A 22,838-nucleotide genomic window follows, 5' to 3' on the forward strand; every position below is an offset into this window, starting at 1 on the left:
AGAGTATTTCATGATCTTTTAATTGGTCTGTGATATTGCCCTTTTTGTCTAAATCCTGTACTGATTTTGACCTTATTTTGGGATAGTGTGTGAGAAGAAGGTCTATGTCTAGTTTTTGCCATAGTATTTTCTAGTTTTCCCACAGTTTTTGTTGAGTAGTGACTTTTTATCCTGGAAGCTAATGTCTTTATAGTATAGTAGATTACTATAGTCATTTACCACTATTTCTTTTGTGTCTACTCTAATTCACTGGTCCACCACTCTATACTTCTTTTTTTTCCTTTCTTTTTTTTTTCTTTTTTTGATTTTTGCAAAGCAATGGGGTTAAGTTGCTTATCCAAAGTCATATAGCTAAGTATTAAGTGTCTAAGACTGGATTTGAACTCAGGTCCTCCTGACTCCAGGGCCAGTACTCTATCCACTGCATTACCAGCTGTCTTTATTCTTTTTCTTAACCAGTACCATGCAGTTTTGATGACTCCTGTTTTATAATATACTTTTTAGATCTGGTACCACTAAAACACTCTTCTTTATTTTTTTTTTCACCAATTCCTTTGATATTCTTGACCTCTTGTTGCTCCAGATAAATTTTATTAATTATTTTTCTAGTTTTATAAAAAAAGTTTTTGGTAGTTTTATATGGCACTAAATAAGTAATAATAATAATAAGTAATTTAATTTGGGTAGATTTGCCATTTTTATTATATTAGCTCGGTTTAACCATGAGCAGTTGACATTTTTCCAATTGTTTGTATTCGACTTTATTTGTATGAAAAGTATTTTGTAATTGTGTTCATACATTTTCTGGGTTTGTCTTGGAAGGTAGATGTATTTTATGTTGTATACAGTTAATTTAAATGGGATTTCTCTTTCTATCTCCTTCTGCTGTACTTTTATGGTAATATATAGAAATGCTGATGATTTATGTGGGATTATTTTATATCCTGCTACTTTGCTGAATTTGCTAGTTGTTTTAATTAGTTTTTCAGTGTTTCTAGGGTTCTCTGAGTATACCATCACATTGTCTGCAAACAGTGGAAGTTTTGTTTCCTCGTTGCCAATTCTAATTCCTTCAATTTCTTTTTCTTCTCTTATTGCTAAAACTAACATTTCTAGTTGAAGAGCAGTGGTGATAATAGGCATCCTTGTTTTACAAAACCCTGATCTTATTGGAAATGCTCCTAGTCTTTCCCCCATTACTTATAATGCTTGTTTATGGTTTTAGATAGATATGATTCTTATTTTAAGGAAAATTCCACTTATCCCTATACTTTCTAGTGTTTTTAATAGAAATGGGTGCTATATTTTGTCAGACTTTTTCAGCATCTATTGAGATGATCATATGATTCCTGTTGGTTTTGTTATTGATATGTTCAATTATGTTGATTGTTTTCCTAATATTGAATCATCCCTCCCTACCTGGTATAATCCTACCTGATTATGGTGTATTATCTTATTAATAACTTGTTTTAATCTCTTTGCTAAAATTTTATTTAAAATTTTTACATCAATGTTCATTAAGGAAATTGGTTTATAATTTTCTTTTGTCTATTTTGACTCTTCTTGTCAGCACCCTATTGGTATCATTAAAGGAATTTGGTAGAACTCCTCTTTTTAAAAATAGTTTACATAGAATTGTTCCCTAAATATTTGGTAGAATTCACTTTGGTAGAAATCTGTAGAAATTTTTTCCTTAGGGAGTTTATTAATGGTTTCTTGAATTTTTTTTTGAAATAGAGGCATTTTTTTCCCTCCTGTTCATCTGGGTAGCTTACATTTTTTGTAAATATTCATTCGTTTCCCTTATATTGTCAGATTTGTTGGCATACAATTCAGCAAAATAGTTCCAAATTATCATTTTAATTTCCTCCTCATTCACCATTTTCTTTTGGTTTTTGTCTTCGTTTTTAAATCAACTATACTCAACCCTCATTAACTAAGGTATTGGCTAAAAGGTCAAAACTTTCATAGTCATTCTATATTCATACCTTCTTTCTAAATATGTTTCTTTTAACTATCCTAAGATATAACTCTTTTTTTTAGATTTTTGCAAGGCAAATGGGGTTAAGTGGCTTGCCCAAGGCCACACAGCTAGGTAATTATTAAGTGTCTGAGACCAGATTTGAACCCAGGTAACTCATGACTCCAAGGCTAGTGCTTTATCCACTGCACCACCTAGCCACCCTGAGAGTTAGAATTCTTAAGAGGTATAAGTATTATTTTCCCTTATAGGGATTTATACAGTTTAATAAACTTGATTAGTGATTTTCCCTTTTTCCATTTACCTTTTTATTCATTTCTTGAGTCTTGTATTTGAAGATTGAATTTTCTGTTCAGGTCTGGCCTTTTTATCATAACATTTTGGAAGTCCTTTTTTTGGTTTTGAAAGATTTTATTTATTTTGAATTTTATAATTTCCCCCCTAACCTTGCTTCTCTCCCCCCAACCCCATAGAAGGTAGTTTGCTAGTCTTTACATTGTTTCCATGGTATACATTGATCTAAGTTGAATGTGATGAGAGAGAAATCATATCCTTAAGGAAGAAACATACAATATGAGATATAGCAGAGTTACATAATAACTTTTTTTTTAAATTGAAAGTTATTACTTTAAAGCCTTTGGTCTTTGTTCAAATTCCACAATTCTTTCTCAGGATACAGATGGCATTCTCTGTCACAGGTATCCCAAAATTGTGCCTGATTGTTGCCCTTTTGGTATGAGCAAGCCCATGTTGCTGTTAAGGGTGTACAGTGTTCTTCTGGATCTGCCCACCTCACTCAGCATCAGTTCATACCCTTCCAGGCTTCCCTTAATTCCCATCCCTCTTGGTTTCTAGTTGAACAAGTGTTCCATGACATGCATACACCACAGTTTATTAAGCTATTCCCCAGTTGATGGACATTCACTCAATTTTCAAATCTTTTCCACCACAAACAGAGCTGCTATGAATATTTTTATGCAGGTGATGTTTTTATTTGCCCTTTTTAATAATCTCTTCAGGGTATAGACCCAGTAGTGGTATTGCTGGATCAAAGGGTATGCATGTTTTGTTTCCTTTTAGGTATAATTCCAAATTGCTTTCCAGAAAGATTGGTCTAATCCAAGTTTCTGCCATACTAACTTCCAATTTTGCCAATAGTTTTTATTTAAGAGAGAGTTTTTATCCCAATAACTGGACTCTTTGGGTTTAATCAAACAGCAAATTACTGTAATCATTTCCTGCTATTGCACCTAGTTTATTCCACTGATCTACCCCTCTATTTCTTAGCAATTACCAGATAGTTTTGATGATTGATGCTTTATAATATAATTTTAGATCTAGTAGGGCTGAGCCACCTTCTTTTGTACTTTTTTAATTAAATCCCTAGAGATTCTTGAATTTCTATTTCTCCATATGAATTTACTTACAATTTTTCTACCTCATTAAAGCAATTTTTTGAAATTTTGATCGATAGGACATTAAACAAGTAATTTAATTTTGATAGAATTGACATTTTGATTATATTTGCTTGACCTATCCATGAGCAGTTGATATTAGCCCAGTTATTTGAAAGTGATTTTAGTTGTGTGAGAAGTGTTCAATAATTTTTTTTTAGATTTTTTGCAAGGCAAACGGGGTTAAGTGGCTTGCCCAAGGCCACACAGCTAGGTAATTATTAAGTGTCTGAGACCGGATTTAAACCCAGGTACTCCTGACTCCAGGGCCCGTGCTTTATCCACCACGCCACCTAACCACCCCTCAATATTGTTTTCTTGAATTTCTTTTTCAGAGATAGGATTATTTAGGTATTTAATTTCCTCATCATTTAACCCAGGCAACTTAAATTTTTGTAAATATTCATGCATTTCATTGAGATTATCAAATTCATTGGGCAAAATAATTGTGAATTATTACTTTAGTTTCCTCCTCATTGGTGGTGAGCTCACTTTTTTCATTTATAATACTAGCAGTTTGGTTTTCTTCTTTTATTTAAATCAAATTGACCAGAGGTTTATCAATTTTATTGGAGCCTTTTTTCATAAAACCAGATCTTGTTTTTATTTATTAGTTCAATAGTTTTCTTGCTTTTGATTCTATTATTTTCTCCTTTAATTTTTAGAATTTCTAATTTGGTATTTAATTGGGGTTTTTTAATTTGTTCTTTCTCTGATTTTTTAGTTGCATATTTAGTTCATTGATTTCCTATTTCTCTAATTTATTCATGTAAGCATTTAAAGATATACTATATCCCCTGACAGCTGCCTTGAGTGAATTCCATAGGTTTTGGTATGTTGTTTCATTATTGTCATGATCTAGGATGAAATAATTAATTGTCTCTATAATTTGTTGTTTGATCCACTCATTCTTTAAAGTGAAGTTATTTAGTTTTCAATTAGTTTTCGGTCTATATCTCCCTGGCCCAATATTGGATATGATTTTTATTGCATTATTATCTGAGAAAGACGCATTTACTATTTTTGCTTTTCTGCAATTGATCATTAGCTTTTTATGCCCTAGTATATGGTCAATTTTTGTGTGTCATTCAGTTTCCTCCATAGGTCTATCATGTCTGGCTTTTCTAACAATCTTTTTACCTCCTTAACTTCTTTCTTGTTTATTTTATGGTTAGATTCATCTAAATCTGAGAGCAGGAGTTTGAGGTCTCCCACTAGTAGAGTTTTGCTGTCTATGTCTTCCTGTAACTCCTTCAACTTCTCCTCTAAGAATTTAGATCCTATACCATTGGGTGCATACATATTTAGTATTGAAATTACTTTATTGTCTATGGTACCTTTTAGGAGGATATAGTTTCCTTTCTTATCTCTTTTAATAATATCTATTTTTGCAGCTGCTTTGTCTAAGATAAGGATTGCTATCCCTGCCTTTTTCACTTCAGTTAAAGCATAATATGATATGCTCCACCCTTTTACCTTTACTCTGTATGTGTATCTCTGTGCTTCAGACGTGTTTCTTGTAAGCAGCACATTGTAAGATTCTGGTTTTTAATTCACTCTACTATCCACTTATGTTTTATGGAAGAATTCATCCCATTTACATTCAAAGTTATAATTACTAACTCTTTATTGCCCTCCATGCTATCTTCCTTCTGTTTGTATTTCCCCCCTTTTTCCCTTTATTCATATTCCCCAGTGTTTTGTTTCTGAATACTGCCCCTTCTGTGTGTTTGCCCTCTTCTATCAAACCCCTTCCCCCTTCCCCCCCTTCCCCTTGGTTTCCCCTTTCCTACCCCTTCCCCTTCCCCCCCCCTTTTTAAGATTTTTCAAGGCAATGGGGGTTAAGTAGCTTAAGAATAATGAAAGAATAATTTCCAGAAAGATATTTTCCAGGTTCTTTTTTGATTGTGATTTTCAGGTAGACCAATAATTTGAAAATTATCTCTTCTGAATCTATTTTCTGGGTTGTTTCTTTTTTCTAAAATGTATTTTATGTTTTCTTTATTTTTTCAGTCTTTTAAATTTGTTTAATGTAATCTTTTCTCACAGAATCATTGATTTCTATTTTAGGTTTTATTTTCTTTAGTTTTTGTGTGTCCTTTTCCAGTTGGTTAATTTTATTTTTAAATGAGTTGTTTTCTTTTTCCATTTGGTTAATTTTACTTTTGGATGGGTTATATTCCTTTTCCAGTTGGTTGATTTTATTTTTTTTGATGAGCTGTATTCTTTTTCCAGTTGATCAGTTTTACTTTAAAGGAATTGATTTCTTCAATCAATTTTTTACAATTCTTCTGCATTCCTCTTATTTCTTTTTTTCCATTTTTCTTCTTCTTCTCTTCTTTGGTTTTTAAAATCCTTTTTAAAGTGTTCCATGTGGTTTTGGATTTGAATCCAATTAATAAATTCCTTTTTTTTTTTAGGGTTTTTTTTTCAAGGTAAGTGGGGTTAAGTGGCTTGCCCAAGGCCACACAGCTAGGTAATTATTAAGTGTCTAAGGCCGGATTTGAACTCAGGTACTCCTGACTCCAGGGCCAGTGCTCTATCCACTGTGCCACCTAGCCACCCTAATAAACTCCTTTGAGACTTCAAATGTATTCCAATCAAACTACTGTGTAATTATTTTACCAGGCTAGAAAAAAATAGTAACAAAATTTAAGGGAACTGATGAAAAAAAAATGTAAAGGAAGTTGACCTAGCTCTACCAGATCCAAGAATATACAATAAAGTGTCAGTCATCAAAACTGCCTAATACTATTTAAGAAATAGAGTAATGGATCAGTGGATTAGGATCAGTTCAAAAGAAACAATAGTTAATGACTGCAATAATCTATTGTTTGAAAAACCCTAAAACATTAACTTCTGTGATAAGAACTCACTATTTGACAAAAATTGTTGGTAAAACTGGAAAATAGTATTACAAAAACTAGGTATAAACCCACATTTCACATCCTATACCAAAATAAAGTCAAAATGGGTACAAGATTTGGATATAAAGGGTGACACCATAGATACATTAATAGACCAAGAAATATTCTGTTAGATCTTTGGAAAGGGGATATTTATGACCAAACAAGAAATAGAGTACATTATAAACTGTAAAATGAATGTTTTTAGTATATTAATTTAAACTGCAAAATGAATGTTTTTGACTATATTAATTTAAAAAAGGTTTTGCACTAATAAAACCAATGCTGCCAAAATTAGAAGGAAAGCAGAAAGCCAGAAGACAATCTTCATATCTAGGAGTTCTGATAAAGGTCTCATTTCTAAAATATACAGAGAACTGCATCAAAGGTTACTATTCATTCCCCAATTGATAAATGGTCAAAGGAGATATAGATAGATAGATAGATAGATGGATAGATAGATAGATAGATACATAGATACATAGATACATAGATACATAGATACATAGATACATAGATACATAGATATAGATATATAAAATCATATGAAAAAATGCTCCAAATCATTATTGATTAGAGAAATGCAAATTTTAACAACTCTGAGATATCACATCACATCTATCAGATTGGCTAATATGACAAAAAGGGAAAATGATCAATGTTGGAGAGGTTGTGGAAGGATTGGGACATTAATGCTTTGCTGGTGGAGTTGTGAACCTATCCAACCATTCTGGAGAGCAATATGGAACTATACCTAAAGAACAATAAAACTGTTCATACCCTTTGACCCAGCAATTCCAATTCTAGGTCTATATCCAGAAGAAATCATAAAAAATGTAGAAAGTCCCACATGTTCCTAAATATTCACAGCAGCTCTTTTTGTAGTTTGTAGTAGTGCAAAGAATTGGAAATTGAGGGAATGTCCATCAATTGGGCAATGGCTAAACAAGTTATGGTGCATTATGGAATATTATTGTTATATAAGAAATCATAAATGGTCGGACTCTAGAGATGCATGGAATGACTCTCAGGATATGATGCTGAGCAAAGGGAGCAGAGCCAAGAGAACAATGTACTCATTAAAAACAACATTGTGAGATGATCAGCTTTGATGGATGCAGCTGCTCTCAGCAGTTCAGAGAGCTAGGACAACACTATTAAACCAGCTGTGGACAATGATATCCCCATCCAGAGGAAGAAAAATAAAACAAATCATAACAAAACAAAATCCTCAGAATCTGTTAAACACTACATTCACTTTTTAAAAAATATCTCTTATGTATTTCTTTCCCTTAATCCTAATTCCTCATACTGAAAATGACTAATTTGTAAACATGTTTAACACAAATGTGTAGGTATAGCATTAACCTAACTGTTCACTGCTGAGGGAAGCAGGGTGGGAAGTGAGGGTGGAAGAAATTTTGTAACTTAAAAATATACATAGGCAAATGGATGAATGTTGAAAAACTTTCATAATATGTATTTGGAAAAATAAAATATCAATTTTAAAAATGGTCAATCAATGACTCAATCATCTGGGATACTGCATAATTGACTAGATCCTATTATAATTCTCAAAGTTGTTTGATTTTACAGCATCTTTTCTCTCCCATGACTAAGCATGCCTTTTTTTTTAAAAAAAATTGTTGAATGACTTTTGAGTGTTTCATTTCTTTCAAATATTGGATTTAAATTACCAGAGGTTTAGCCTAAGTTATGCCTTTTCTGTAAAAAATAATAGGTGCCTTGCTTCATTTTATTGTTATTGATGATGATGATGATGATGAAGTTATTTTTTCAAAATTTATGCAGGATATATTTATGACACTTCTCTATTTTAAAATATTTTCTGATAATTAAGTTAATGAATCTCAAATCAAATTATTTACAAAGGGACAATCAATTGTGTATTTTTTGGCTCAAATTGATGATAGTATTATTTAGCAGGTCATTTGTATATCTATTGAAATCTTAACTGTTTGTTTTCTATTGATATACTTTAATTATATTTTACTTAAACATAAAAAAGAGACCACATGTAGGCAATTGTTACTGCTTTCTTCTTCTGAGATGGCATTTTTATTATCACTATCTGAATAGTAGCTTTCTATGGTTAGTGCTTTTTTTTTGGTTTAGTGCTCTATTTGTTTTTTTGCTCCTTTTTTAGTTCAGCTCTGCTCCTGGAGTACAGGGATAGTACCAAGTTTTTTGTACTGGGGCCAGGATTTGGCCCCTGGTTTATTCCCTTTCAAGGTGTTACCTATGCAACTCAGGTGTTGTCTTTGCAGAGATTTGTATCTTTCTTTATGCCAGACCTTGCCTATCCAGTGTTTTATCTCAATCCAGTACTGTCTGTTGCCCCAGCATTTCCAGGTCTTGGACTTTGTCTAGTCTGCTATCAAGCTGGCTTGCTGAATTGGGACCTGGGCTATGCTGTGGCTAAAAGCCTCTTGTTGGCTTTCTTGCTCTCCTCCCTATACAGGACTATATTTCCCTTTTATCCCTGAAGAGATAGACCTTTACTGACAACCCTCCAAGATATCTTGAGTTGAGAGCTTATTTTATTCTTTTTTGGATGGGATCTGTAGCTTGAAGTTCTGTGTATAGATTTCATTTAAAGTTGTATTGGAAACAGCTCCAGGACCTTGCTAGCTTCTTGCTACCATCTTTGCTCTGCCCCAGCTGATTTTTGAATGAGGAAGTAGAATACAATAATTAATTATTAATATGAGAGAAATAACTTTCTTTCAAATATAAGTTCCATAAAGACTGCAGCTGTGTAATTTTTTTATTGTTTGATCAGCTTCTTAGCTTAGTTTTTGGCATATAGTAGGTACTTATTAAATGTTTGCTGTTTGATTTGCTACATGACAGAATATATTATTGTGTAATTATTTTCTCGATACTATAACAGTCTATTCTTCCAATTGAAACCTAGCCATTATAATAAATGTAATTGCTATTAGAGACCCCAGCAGATTTCTAAAGAAGGTTTATGATATATTTTTTTAGACTTACCTTCTTCCCTGTCACCTACCCATATGTGTGGGTAGATATGTAAATATATCACCACACATAGACTTATTCATTTATATATGTATGTATTCATATGCTCTGATGTCCTGGTTAAATAGAACCTCATTCTGCTGACTGATAAATTGGTATAAAGTGTATACTTCAAAATTAACATTTTCTATATTTTAATATATTCCATTTGTTGCTGCTTCATGTAACATTTATGTAACAATTTTATGTAACGTATTTATACATTTAAAGTTATAACATTTTGTTCTTTTAATTAAAATTTAGAACAGTATAGAATAGTGAATTCCATTCTTGTCTCTGATAAATACACTGACCATAGATATAACTCACTTAACCTTTCTCAGTGCTGTACAGTTCTCTAAAATTATTAAATATATACTAGTTGCTGATATACATTTGGTAAAGGAAGTTTATATACTATGAATTCCTTAAAATGATGAAACCATGGAAAAATTGTGGATTAAAAACAAATCTTAAGAGTAAGCTTATATTTTAACATTTGTACTTAAAAATAAAGAAAAGCACTAATTTTTTGTGCTTTAGGAAAAGAAGGGTAAATCATTTTGGGGTAAAGAAAGATATGTTTTTTCCAAAATGAAATCAATCCTGCATACAGAGGAAATAGAACATTTAAAAGATTGGAAAATATTTTTAAAAATTAAATATATATTGGTCAGTTCATGTCATAGAACCTTAGTTCTTTATTTTGTTGTCATGGAGATAGACTAAGAATAAAAATGGATGATAGCTTTTTGCATAGTCTATTGACTTTTTACCTTTCCCTCTGACTTCATTTACATGATCTTAGTCTTCATCCTCATCATAACCTCTAATCTCTTGACCCCTTATTCTCTCCCAGGCCCTGCATTAGTTACTTTTTTTTCTTCTCTCCATCCCAGTCCTATGATGAACCAATTGAACTCTACACTGTGCTCTCTTGAATCCCTAGCTCCTTTATCATATTGCTGGTTATACCAAGTCAAGCTTCAGCCTTGGATCTCTCCCACCATTTTTTGCCTTTGCTTTTGTGCTATATATGTGCTGTGTTATGCCTAAAACCACTTCTGCTGCTAGGTAGTCTTACCATACCTCCCTTATCAACTCACTATCCCACCCATTCTCCACAGTGGCTCTTCCAAATTGTTTTAAACTTTACTCAAACTTCTCATGGCTCCCCTCCACCTTCTTTCTCAGGTGAGAATCTTCCTCATATTTTACAGGAAAAAAATTGAGGTTTTTTTCTGTGAACTTCCTCTTTTCCTCTCTTCCTTATCTCTTATCACTTAGGCCCTTTCTTCGACATTCTTCCCCTTCATCCCTGTTTCTCATGATGAAACGTCCTTACTCCTTACCAAGGTTAATCCCTTTATTTAAGGGAGCCCTTTCCATCCCATCTCCAACAAGCTGCTCCTTCTATCATCACCAATTCCTTTTCATTCATTCATTTTCAATCTCTCCTTATCTGCTTGTTCATTCCCTCCTGCCTGTTAAAAATGCTCATATCTCCCTTATCCTGAAAAAACTCTCACTTGATCCTGTCCATCCCTGATAAGTATTATTCTGTTTATCTTCTACACCCTTTGTAACTAAACTCCTTGCAAAAACCATCTACAAAAAGTGCTTCCACATTCTCCTCAGTCTCTTTTATCCCCTTACAGTCTGGCTTCTGATCCTATCATTCCAGGGTAATAATTCTTTCCAAAGTTACTAATGATTTACCAAGTTTCTAAAGCCAAATCCAAAGGCCTTTTCTCCATCCTTATTCTCCTTAACTCCTCTCCAGCCCCAACACTTTTTTTGAATTTATTTTTAAATGTTAATTGAATTTTACAATTTTTCCCAATCTTGCTTCCCTCCCCCACCCCCTTCTGATAGTCTTTACATTGTTCCATGCTATACACTGATCAAAAATGAATGTGTTGAGAGAAAAATCATATCCTAAATTAGGAAAAAATAAAATATAAAAGATAGCAAAATTACATAAGATAACTTTTTTTTAAATTAAAGGTAATAGCCTTGGGTCTTTGTTTAAATGCCACAATTCTTTCTTTGGATAAAGATGATATTCTCTATCACAGATACCCTAAAATTTTCCCTGATTGTTGCACTGATGAAATAAGCAAGTCCATTAAGATTGATCATCAACCCCGTGTTGCTTTTATGGTGTACAATGTTCTTCTGGCTCTGTTCATCTCGCTCAGCATCAGTTCACATGTAAATCCTTCCAGGTTTGTCTGAATTCCCATCCCTTCTGGTTTTTAATAGAGTAATAGTGTTCCATAATGTACATGTACCACAGATTGTTCAGCCATTCCCCAGTTGATGGACATTCACTCAATTTCCAATTCTTTGTCACCACAAACAGGGCTACTATGAATTTTTTGTACAAGAGATGTTTTTACCCTTTTTTATGATCTCTTCAGGGTATAGACCCAGTAGTGATATTACTGGGTCAAAGGATATTTTTATTTCCCCTTGGGCATAATTCCAAATTGTTCTCCAGAAAAGTTGGATAAGTTCACAGCTCCACCACCAATGTATTAGTGTCTCAGATTTCCCACATCCCTTCCAACATTGATCATTGTCCTTTCTGGTCATATTCAGCCTTGACACTGTTGATCACTCCCTCCTCTCTTTAAGTTTTCAGGCCAGCACTTTCTCCTGGTTTTCCTCCCACCTATCTGGCTGTTTTTCTTTGTCTCCTTTACTGGATCCTCATCTAGTTCATGCCCTGTTCATTCCCTCTAAACATAAGTATCACTCAAGTTCCTATCCTGAAACCTCTTTCTCCCTCTATACTTCAATATTTAGTGATGTTATCAACTCCCATGAATTTAAATGCCATCTCTTTTGATTCTCAAATCTACTTTTCGTACTCCAATATCTCTGTTGACCTCTAATCTTACATCACTAATTTTCTTTCAGATATCTTGGAGTACAAGTCCAATAAACATCCTAAACTCTGTAGAGGGCAACACCTCCTATTCCCTCAGGATAACATAGAAGTCATCTTGAATTCCTCACTCTCTTTCTCTGAACCCCTCTCACTAAATCAGCTGTTGTCAAAGTCTTAATTATTTCACCCTTGCAACATCTCTCAAATACACCCCCTTCTTTCCTCTAACCCACTACTCTAGTGTAAGCCCTCATCATTTCACACCTAGATTATTTTAATAGCCTACTGATGTATTTGCCTTATTCAAGTCTCTCCCCAACTCCAAATCACTCTCCATTCAGCCACTAAAGTGATTTTCCTATAGTGCAGGTCCAATTAAATTACATCCCTATTTAATAAACTCCAATGGCTGGAGTGTAGTGTGGGGAGAGGAATTTAAACAATCTGATCTAAAGGATTTTGCCCTAAAAAGGAATCGAGTAGGAGAAAATTGCCTTGTCATCTAGATACCATTCTGAGGTTCTCAGAATAAACTGAATGTCCCACAGTTACTTTAACTTCAACTTGTGTAACAATGAATTTTTGAAAGTCTCTGTTTCTGTCAAGATTATTAATATCTTGGGGTAGCTAGGTGGTGCAGTGGATAGAGCACTGGCCCTCGAGTCAGAAGTACCTGAGTTCAAATCCAACCTCAGACACTAAATAATTAACTAGCTATGTGGCCTTGGGAAAGCTACTTAACCCCACTACCTTGCAAAAACCTAAAAAAAAGAATATTAATATCTTCTTTGTTGGAAGGGTTGTGGGAAATCTGGGACATTAGTACATTATTGGTGGAACTGTGAACTCAATCTAACCTTTCTGGAGAGAAATTTGGAACTACACCAAAAGGGCAACAAAAATGTGCATACCCTTTGATCTAGCAATACCACTACTGTGTCTGTACCCTGAAGAGATGATGAAAAAGGGTAAAAACCTAACTTGTACAAAAATATTCATAGCAGCCCTGTTTGAGGTGGCAAAGAATTGGAAATCAAGTAAATGTCCTTCAATTGGGGAGTGACTTAGCAAACTGTCATATATGTATGTCATGGAACACTATTGTTCTATTAGAAACCAGGAGGGATGGGATTTCAGGGAAACCTGGAGGGATTTGCATGAACTGATGCTGAGTGAGATGAGCAGAACCAGAAAAACACTGTACACCCTAACAACAACATGGGGATGATGATCAACCTTGATGGATTTGATCATTCCATCAGTGCAACAATCACGGACAATTTGGGGCTCTCTGCAATGGAGAATACCATCTGGATTCAGAGGAACAACTATGGAGTTTGAACAAAGACCAAGGACTATTACCTTAAATTAAATTTAGGGAAAAAAACCTGATATCTTATTGTCTGATCTTGAAGGAAGTAAGATTAGGGGAAAATTGTAAAACTCAAAATAAATAAAATCTTTAATTTAAAAAAAAGAATATTAATATCTTTCCCAGGCTCTCATCATGGTCTTATTCCCAGCTTTATTCACATTTATCTCAAGAATTCTCAATTCTCAATACCTCAGTTCATTTATTTGCTCTTAGCTCAACATAGCCATCTCATGCTTTGCAAGAGCCAGCCTCCTAGTCTATATCCCCTCTTAAGTCTGTCTTCTACACAGCTGCCAAGCTAATTTTCCTAAACTGCAATCCTGACCCTTGTTAATCCTTTACTCAGTAAATTCCAGTTGTTCTTTATGTAACTATGTAGCATCCAGAGGATTTTATAACTCAGTCCACATTCCTCCTCTACTACCCCAGCCCCAATCCAGTGACCCTTATTATCATTTTGCATCATAGTGTTCCATCTCCTTTCCTTGCCTCTGCACTGGCTGATCACAGTACCATTTATATTTCTCACATTTCCCCCTCCAAATTCCACCTTCTATAAGGCCTTTCCTTTCCACCTCTAGATCCCAGTGTCTTTCCCTTCAAATCACTCTGCAGTCATTTTTTATATGACTTTTATATTTACATGAACAGATACACAGATTTTGTCACTTGTTACAATACTATTAGACCAAGGACTCTTTTTGCTTTTTTACTAGTATCTCACATTGCATCTTGCCTGACCTTTAGTAATGGCTTAATAAATACTTGTTTTTCAGGTTGAAGACTTTTTTGATTGTTTCAACATGTGTTATAATTGTATTATATTAGAATTGTTTCAGTAATTTAAATAGTATTTGAGACAAAGTTTTATGCTATGATGTGCGTAAGTGATGTGTAGTAAATGTGGGTTTAGTTTCCAGATCTGACTGTTTTAGTAGAAAAGGACTAAAACTCTATCTGAAACTATATATTTTCTCCTGAGTGTGGAAATCATAATATTGGATTGTAGTGATCATTATAAAAACAAAATAGCATACTTGTAGGTGATAATAGTCCTATAAATAAAAAAATAAATTGTCATTGAGTCATAAATTCAAAAAACAATTTTTGAGAGCCAGGTATTTTTCCTATTTCCAAGTTAGTTTATACCTTAATTTTATGTATTAAAACTTTTTAAATGATTAGAAATTGCCCTTTTTAAAAGTAAGCATTACTTTTTAATAACTAGGTATCAATTTTAAGGGAACTATAAAATCAAGTCACACTGTTTCTGTATCTCTCTTTAGTAGTAAACAAACTATACAGAGAAGGGTCGAAAGAAGAATACAAAAAAGACTAGCTGATTCCATCTCTTGTTTCATTATTCTTGCTTTTGCAATTGTAGAAACAAAAAATTGTGAGGATGTACCTTTTAATACTTGTTAAACTAAAATTTTGCTATTTGAAGCTGACCTTAACTGTCTATTAGATGATCCCTAGGGTTCTATTAAACTGTATCTTCTCTGTAAATAATCTCCTTTTACTAGTTGTAACAGTAGCTCAGTTGTTTTTCAGTCATGTTCAACTCTTTAAGAATTTTGGAATTTTATTAGCAAAGATACTGGAATAGTTTGCTATTTCATTTTACAGATGAGGAACTGAAGCAAACAAGGGTCACACAACTAGAAAGTGTCTGTGATCAAATTTGAATTCAGGAAAATGAGTCTTCCTGATTCTAGACCCAGTCCTTTATTTCCTGCACTGCTGTACCTGTTCTATTTTAGTACTTTTTAAGTCATTTTTGTAAACTTTCTTTGTTGCCATTCATTTCTTCAAGACTGCATTAACATGTTATATGTGTAATAATAATAATAATAATAAATAACAGAGATATTATAAAGTTTGCAAAGCATTTACATACCTCAGCTCATTTGAGGTATGATTAAAGACTTCATTGAAGAAGTGATGTTTGTCTATGCCTAAACTGGCTAGATTTTTCATTTCTTTTGAGGCAGTATGCCTTATTTGTCATATGTCATACAGGGCCTATGATAGTACTTTGTACCTAGTAGGCACTTAATCAATATTTTTGGCATTTGTGGAAAAAAAAGGGATTCTGTAGGGTGGAGGTAGTGTGGAGCAATCAGTGAATAAATATTAAGTGCCTGCTATATACTTTAGTTACTGCTAAGATGAAGACAAAAAATGCAGTCTTTCATATCATAAGATTACATTTACGAAGGGATACCTGATATACATATATCATCATGCACAATATTTGTCCAAAATACATTCAAAGTAATTTTGTGCGAGAAAGCACTAACACATTGTGGTTTCAGAAAGGCTTCATGTAAAAAAGTGTTACTTGGGTTCTTTTTGAAATAAAAGAAACAGGGCAGAGGAATTGCAGAACTATAAAGCTGTACAGTGGAATATTTTGTATGACTGAAATGCCTTTGTGGATTATTTCTACCTTCCCATGCCCCACCAACACCTACTCTATAACTCACAAGTTGGTTTGTGTAGATTCAGAGTACTTTGTGAGCTTTCATTAAAGCTGTAGATTTGACTCACTGTACCTCAAAGCTTGAAATACTAAAGACTGCGCAATGCTACCTAATTGAACTGAAAAGATAGTTTCAGAACATGTCTTTGTTTTTTTTTTACATTGTTTTCTAAATTTATTGACGAACTTAATCTCTAAACAGCACTATTTTAAACTTTCTGGAAAAACAAAAAATATTGTTATCAAATATCTAAAAAGTTTTAGTACAAAAGATAATATGTTATTTTAGTTAGAGGAATGATTACTTTATTAGGGTAAAAAGTAAAAAAAAATTAAGATTATTTTGGGTTGTTCATTTTGTTATCTATTGTGCCAAACTCAAAAAACCTTAGTAGAAAAAGAAGTAGTTTTTATTTATAAACTTTAAAAAACCTGAAAGAAACTATTTTAAAATTTTGTTTTTTTAACTAATTATATTTTTGTTTCAGGATCCACATGCTGAGGAATTTGAAGACAAAGAATGGACATTTGTCATAGAAAATGTAAGTTGGTCAAAAAATCCATTCCTTAACTGTATGATTCAGTGTAAATTTATATCAGATTTGAAAATAGTTTCTGGGATAGAGCTGTTTTAAGACCCATGAAAGTCTCATGGAAATGAAGTAGGATTGTAACTCTTTAGAATTTTACTAATGAAGTAATAGTTAAATAGTAGTATTATTTAATTAAAAATTGCTCAAATTAAATATGTAGAAGAAAAGAATGTTGTGGTTATTGAATTATGCTTTTAAATAGTTTTGTTTAAATTTTTCAGTCTTTCTTATATTTTAAGGTTTGAAGATACAAAGCAGATCTATTCTTATGTCATAAATCTTCATAACCCTTGTATATTTTTATTTTTTCAAGGTTCTCGTATAAATTGAATTATTAATGGGTTGATAGGGACAGGAGTGAATGAATGAAAAAGCACATATATATATATATATATATATATATATATATATATATATATATACACTAGTGCTTTATCAAGCACTAGGTTAAGTGATGGTGATTTAAAAACAAAAAAATTGCCTGAAATAATTAAGATGATATCTGAAAATAGGACCATATTTGTTCTCTCATTGGTATAGAGACCTCATAGGTGAGAAAATTCAGAGGGGACAACAATATTAGGAAGAGGTTATCAGGGAAGGCCTTTTGAAGAGGGAATTTTTTCCAAGTCTTCTAGAAAGCCAAGAAAACTCGGTTATTAATTGTTTATTCTACTCTCACTCTCATTTCTTTATTTAATTTTACTTGACTGTTCTTATTTGATTTTAAAAATTTTTTTAGCTCCTCTTGTTAAACATGTTAAATTTCTATTTTGTTTTTCTTTGAGGCTTTGCTTACAGATGTTTTGATTCCGTTGTCTTCTCCTAAGTTTGTTTCTTGATATACCCTGTCATCATAACAGATGTTTATGGTCAGTTTCTTTTTTTGTTTACTTATTTTCCTGCCCTATTTCTTGACTTTGAATCTGTGTTAAAATTTGGCTATGATCCTTGTATAGGAAGGGAAGGACATTGTTCCAAGCCTTAGAGTGGTTCTGTATGCTTTGGAAGTTTTTTGGTGCTTTCAAGAAAGATGGGGTAGTCACTGCTTTTCTAGTCTATGCTCTTGTCTTTACTTAGAAAAGAATCTTGGGATTACAATTGATACTGTTTCTCAAGGCTCCTACTCCTTGGAATTTTAAGTGACAATACTAGAAGAGTCCCTGATTCCATGAAATCAGAGTGATATTGTTGCTCAGGGACCCTGATCCCTTTTGACTTAAAGTACTGTTCCTTACCCTTGAAATGTGATCCAGAAGTGAGTATAGGCAATGGTGTTGCCAGACAGCTTTCAATTCTGCGTTCAATGATAACACAGGAGGCCCCTGTAAATCACTTTGTGACCAGTTGCTAGTTGTGACCACTTACTATTTCTGGTTTGAGAACTCCCTTGGCTGCAGCTTCTGTCACTACCACCTAGTCCCATCACTGGTGTTTCATTCACTTGTGTTCCAGGCCAATCTCTATTCCCATGTCATAGATCTCTCTCTCTCTCTGACCTCCTAAGTTATATTTAACTGGAAAAATGTCTCACTCTTAACTTCTATTTCCTCTGGCACTCCAAAATTGGATTTGAGGAATCATTTTAAAATTGTTTGGAGAGCTACAATGGGAAAGTTAAACTGAATGCTTTCTCTACTCCACCATCTTGGCTTTGCCCTGGAAGTCCTTATGAAAAACTTTGAATTTCAATATAGCACTTTATATTTGACCCTAGAAATAAGGAGACCTTGACATTTATATGTGGATGACACAGTGAAACTTTAAGAAAATCATTTTGTCAGTTAAAACAGGATGGACTAGAGTAAGCAGACCAATTATAAGAGAATTATAATAGTCCAGTAAGGTAATGAGAGCCTAAACTAGGGTGGTGGTTGTGAGGTTGGAGAGAAGGGGATAAATAAAAGACATTTTGGAGGTAAAAATGAAATGATTTGACAGTAGGGTAGATGTATGGGGTAAGTGAGGATGAGAAGTTGAGGATTACTTGACTTGTAAGTTAGGATGTCAGGAAGAATACTAGCATCTTTGACAACATTAAGGAAGTTAAAAAGATAGTGAATTGTGTTTTGGATATTTTTGAGTTTGGGACACCCATATCCAGTTTAAAATGTCCTAGGGATAGTTGTTGACTATGGTAGGTCTGTAGCTCCAGAGAGAACCTAGGGTCTGAAATATAGACCTGTGAATTTTCTGCTTAAAAATAGCAGTTGATTCCTCTGGAAGCTGATGATATCATCAAGTGAGATAGTATAGAGGGAAAAGGAAGATTCAGAAAAGAACCTGGGTAAAGTTACAGATGAGACTTTCATGTATGAAGAATGGAAAGGGAAAGGATGTGTATTTGGTTAGATTGTAGAGTACATGAAGTTACATTCCTGTTTTCCAGGCAGCCTAGGTGGTGAAATAGATAGAATGCCAAACCTGAAGTAAGGAAGACTCATTTTCCTGAGTTCAACTTTGGTTTTAGATACTTAGGAGCTGTGTGATCCTGAGCAAGTCACTTAACCTTGTTTATCTCCTGAAGAAAGAATCCACTATCTTTGCTAAAAAAAAGAAAGAAATCCAAATGGTGTCACAAAGTTTTGAACATGACTGAAATGTCTGAACAACAATAAAGTATTCTTTTATTATGCGTCAGGTACTGGACTTACAAAGAAAAACTCTGTATAATAAAGCCAGCATGGTAGATTGGATCCAAGCCATGAAGGGCTTTACATGCCAGACAGCCATTTGTATCTGATTCTTTAGATGTAGGGAACCTCTCGAGTTTATTGAGCAGGTGAGAGTTGTGGTCAGACCTATGCTTTAGAATAATTGCTTGGGCAACATTGTGAAGGGTAGCTAGAAAGGGGAGAAATTTGAGGTAGAATGACCACTGGGTGATTGTTTTTACATGGTCCAGATGAGAGATGAAGAGAGCCTGACTAGCATGAGGTCTAAGTAGATAACCTGTAAGTGACAGAACTGGATTAGAAATACAGGCTTTCTCCTGGAGGGATTTGCATGAACTGATGCTGAATGAGATGAGCAGGACCAGAAAAACACTGTACACCCTAACAGCAACATGGGGGTGATGATCAACCTTGATGGACTCACTCATCAGTACAATAATCAGGGACAATTTGGGGCTGTCTGCAATGGAGAATACCATCTGTATCCAGAGAAACAACTGTGGAATTTGAACAAAGACTAAGGACTATTACCTTAAATTTAGGAAAAAAACTGATATCTTATTGTCTGAACTTGATATCTCTTACTTTATTTCCCTTAAGGATATGATTTCTCTCTCATCACATTCAGTTTGGATCAATGTATACCATGGAAACAATGTAAAAACTGACAAATTGCCTTCTGTGGGGGGTGGGGGAGGGAAGTAAGATTAGGGGAAAAATTGTAAAACTCAAAATAAATAAAATCTTTAAGTACAAGAAAAAGAGATATAGGACAAGAGTTCTTAACATTTTGGGGTCATAGATCCCTAAATCTACTGAAACCTATGGACCTCCTTCACAGAATAATGTTTTAAATGTATAAAATGAAATAAAAAGGAAACTATTGATATTGTAAATAATATTGTAAATAGTCAATAAAATAATTTTTAAAGCATTAAAAAAAAGAAATACAGGCTTTCTGACTTCAAATCTAATATTCTTTCTACTTTATAACAAGCTACTTCCCAAGTATATTCTAAGTCAGGGATGTCCAACCTTTCTTCTCTTCTGGCCCACCATTGTCCAACAAAAGCTTGTGTAGGGCTCCATACAGGATTTAGTATTTATTTATGATTACAATGTAGCCTATATTATCAATGAGTATAATAACAAAATGTAATAATGTAATGAAGTTAATAAAATAGTATCATAAAAATGAGTACAATAATAAACACTTATTAAACAAAAAAATAAGAACATGCCATTTTTAGTGTGAACACTGAGCCTACTTTTTCAATACCAGTATATCTTCACCTGGTGTGATAGAGGTTGTAATGATCCAAAGAATATTTTCAAGATAGTCGTGTGAAATTTTTGTTTTATTTTTACTTTTTGTATGCTTCATATTGGAAAAAGTTGCTCACAAATATACATACTCCCCAAAAGAGATGTCATGAATCGGGTATGCTGGATATTTTTCTTTAGGCTGATACAATGTATAAAAAAGTCCAGTAAAAACATTTGAATAAATTTTTTCAAGTTACATATCTGATTGCAACTCTATACATTCTATTTGCAAATTTGCAGATAATGTGTTTGTATCAACTGAAAGTGGAAGTAGCAAATATACTGAAATGCAGTTGGTGGACTGAGAGTTGAGCTTACCTGCTAAGTAGGTTCTGATTCTTTCCAACTGAGATTTTGTAATGTCTATGAAATCTGACACCCCTGTGGGCAGGTTCCCATTTTACAGATAAGGATACAGACAAACTAAAGAGCAGGAATTATCACTTTTTAACTATGGAGAAGAGAGGGGTGGGGGTCACATGGTAAGTCATTAGCAGAACTGGTATCCATTATTCTTGATTTTTAGTTGAGTGCTCTTCCCTATATTTTATACCATATTACCTCAGAACTGATACTACCTCACAGCAACAACCACATTTAGGGCAAGACATCCAGGACTGCCCCCCACCCCCGCATGGGGCTGATATTTAGAGGGCATGGACAGCTTTTGGCAATCCTTCAGGACCATAGAAACAACTGAATTTAACACTTAGCTATCAAGAAAATTTAATTTTAAAAGGAGCTACCAAGTAATAAGACTACTATCTTCTCCCATCATAAGCTTTTCTTCAGCCTGTTCATTCTTCTCCTTTTGAAAGATTCTCCAGCAGCATTTGAGGTTGTGTTTATTGTTTTTACTATTTGTCTTTTGTGCAGGACATGAAAATCACCAGTATTAATTCTGTACAGGCAGAAAGGAAAGCAAGGGGGGAGAGAATAAGTGTTTATTAAATACCTTATATGGGTCAGAAATTGTGCTAAGCACTTTGCGTATATCTCATTTTATTTTTGGAGCAATCCTGAGAATTAGGTCCTGTATTTCCCTCATCTCACAATTGAGGAAACTGAGGCAATGACTTGCCTAGGGTCACACAGTTAGCAAGTATCTGAGGTGAGATTTGAGCTCAAATCTTCTGAACTCCAGGCCTATTAGACTAGTGTATCATCTCTATATGAATTCTGCTCATTTAACTGACACACTTTTGAAAAACATTTGATTTGCCTATTTACATAGCTATATAAGCCTATCATGAACTTCCAGATCCCTATACTTTTTTTCTTTCTTTTAATTTTTAGACTAAAATTAAAAACATTGTGATCTTGGAGAAGTCATTTTACTTCATTAGGTCTGTTTCCTCATCTGTAAAATGAGGCTCATAATCTTAAATGTTCAAAAGTGTTAGTGTTACTTAATGTTAAAATTTTCTGTGGTATTGTCAAAAAGCTTAAAGACTAACCTTGAAAAGTCCTATCAACCTTTTCCAAGCTTAACAGCTCCACTCAGTGGCTAATGTTGAAATTTATTCTTATATATGAAACTGCCATCTTACTTCTCTCACATGTTTACACATTGAGTTATTACAGTGAAGAATTGATCTCAACATACAAGTACTGAAGATGAATGAATGCTAATTCAAATTTTCTGTTGTCTTAAAGACCTGTCTTTTTTTAATTTGAATTGCTGAGACATTTCTATTTTACTAATGTTGTTTTTCTTAGAATGGAATCTAAATTAAACATTTTATTTTCCCCCTCCTCATTGTATGTTATCTCAATACCCTCACTCTGTGGTAGTCAGTAAAGAAACTCTAAAATTTAATGTTATTAAGTTCCATTGTGATATTCTTTGGTACAGGGGTGAGGGCAGAGATGGGTGGAACTTTCTAGAATTTTATTCCAAATAGTTTTCTTAATACAAATATTCTTTTATACTTGAGGATTCTTCAAAATAGTGATATCAATTACTGGTGTGAAATATTATTAATTAAAGTATATCTGAATAGGCTAGATGAATTATTTGCTATGTCATAGTAAAAGAGAATAAGAGAAAATAATTTGAAAATATTAGAATTGTCAGTTTTGTGATAAAATTTTCAATTAGC

The 22,838-nt window shown here is 33.5% G+C and overlaps 1 protein-coding gene across 12 annotated transcripts in view; it reads left to right on the forward strand.

Moving 5' to 3' along the window:
• EHBP1 (EH domain binding protein 1) overlaps positions 1-22,838 on the forward strand; it is a 369,287-nt gene that overhangs the window by 56,703 nt on the left and 289,746 nt on the right. For all 12 annotated transcript variants that reach the window (XM_074207073.1, XM_074207081.1, XM_074206989.1 and 9 more), the window contains exon 4: positions 16,631-16,684. In XM_074207073.1, coding sequence (XP_074063174.1) covers positions 16,631-16,684 — 54 coding nt within the window. The remainder of the gene's footprint in view (positions 1-16,630; positions 16,685-22,838) is intronic.

Source organism: Macrotis lagotis, chromosome 1, assembly GCF_037893015.1.
Source record: "Macrotis lagotis isolate mMagLag1 chromosome 1, bilby.v1.9.chrom.fasta, whole genome shotgun sequence".
Lineage (NCBI taxonomy): Eukaryota > Metazoa > Chordata > Mammalia > Peramelemorphia > Peramelidae > Macrotis > Macrotis lagotis.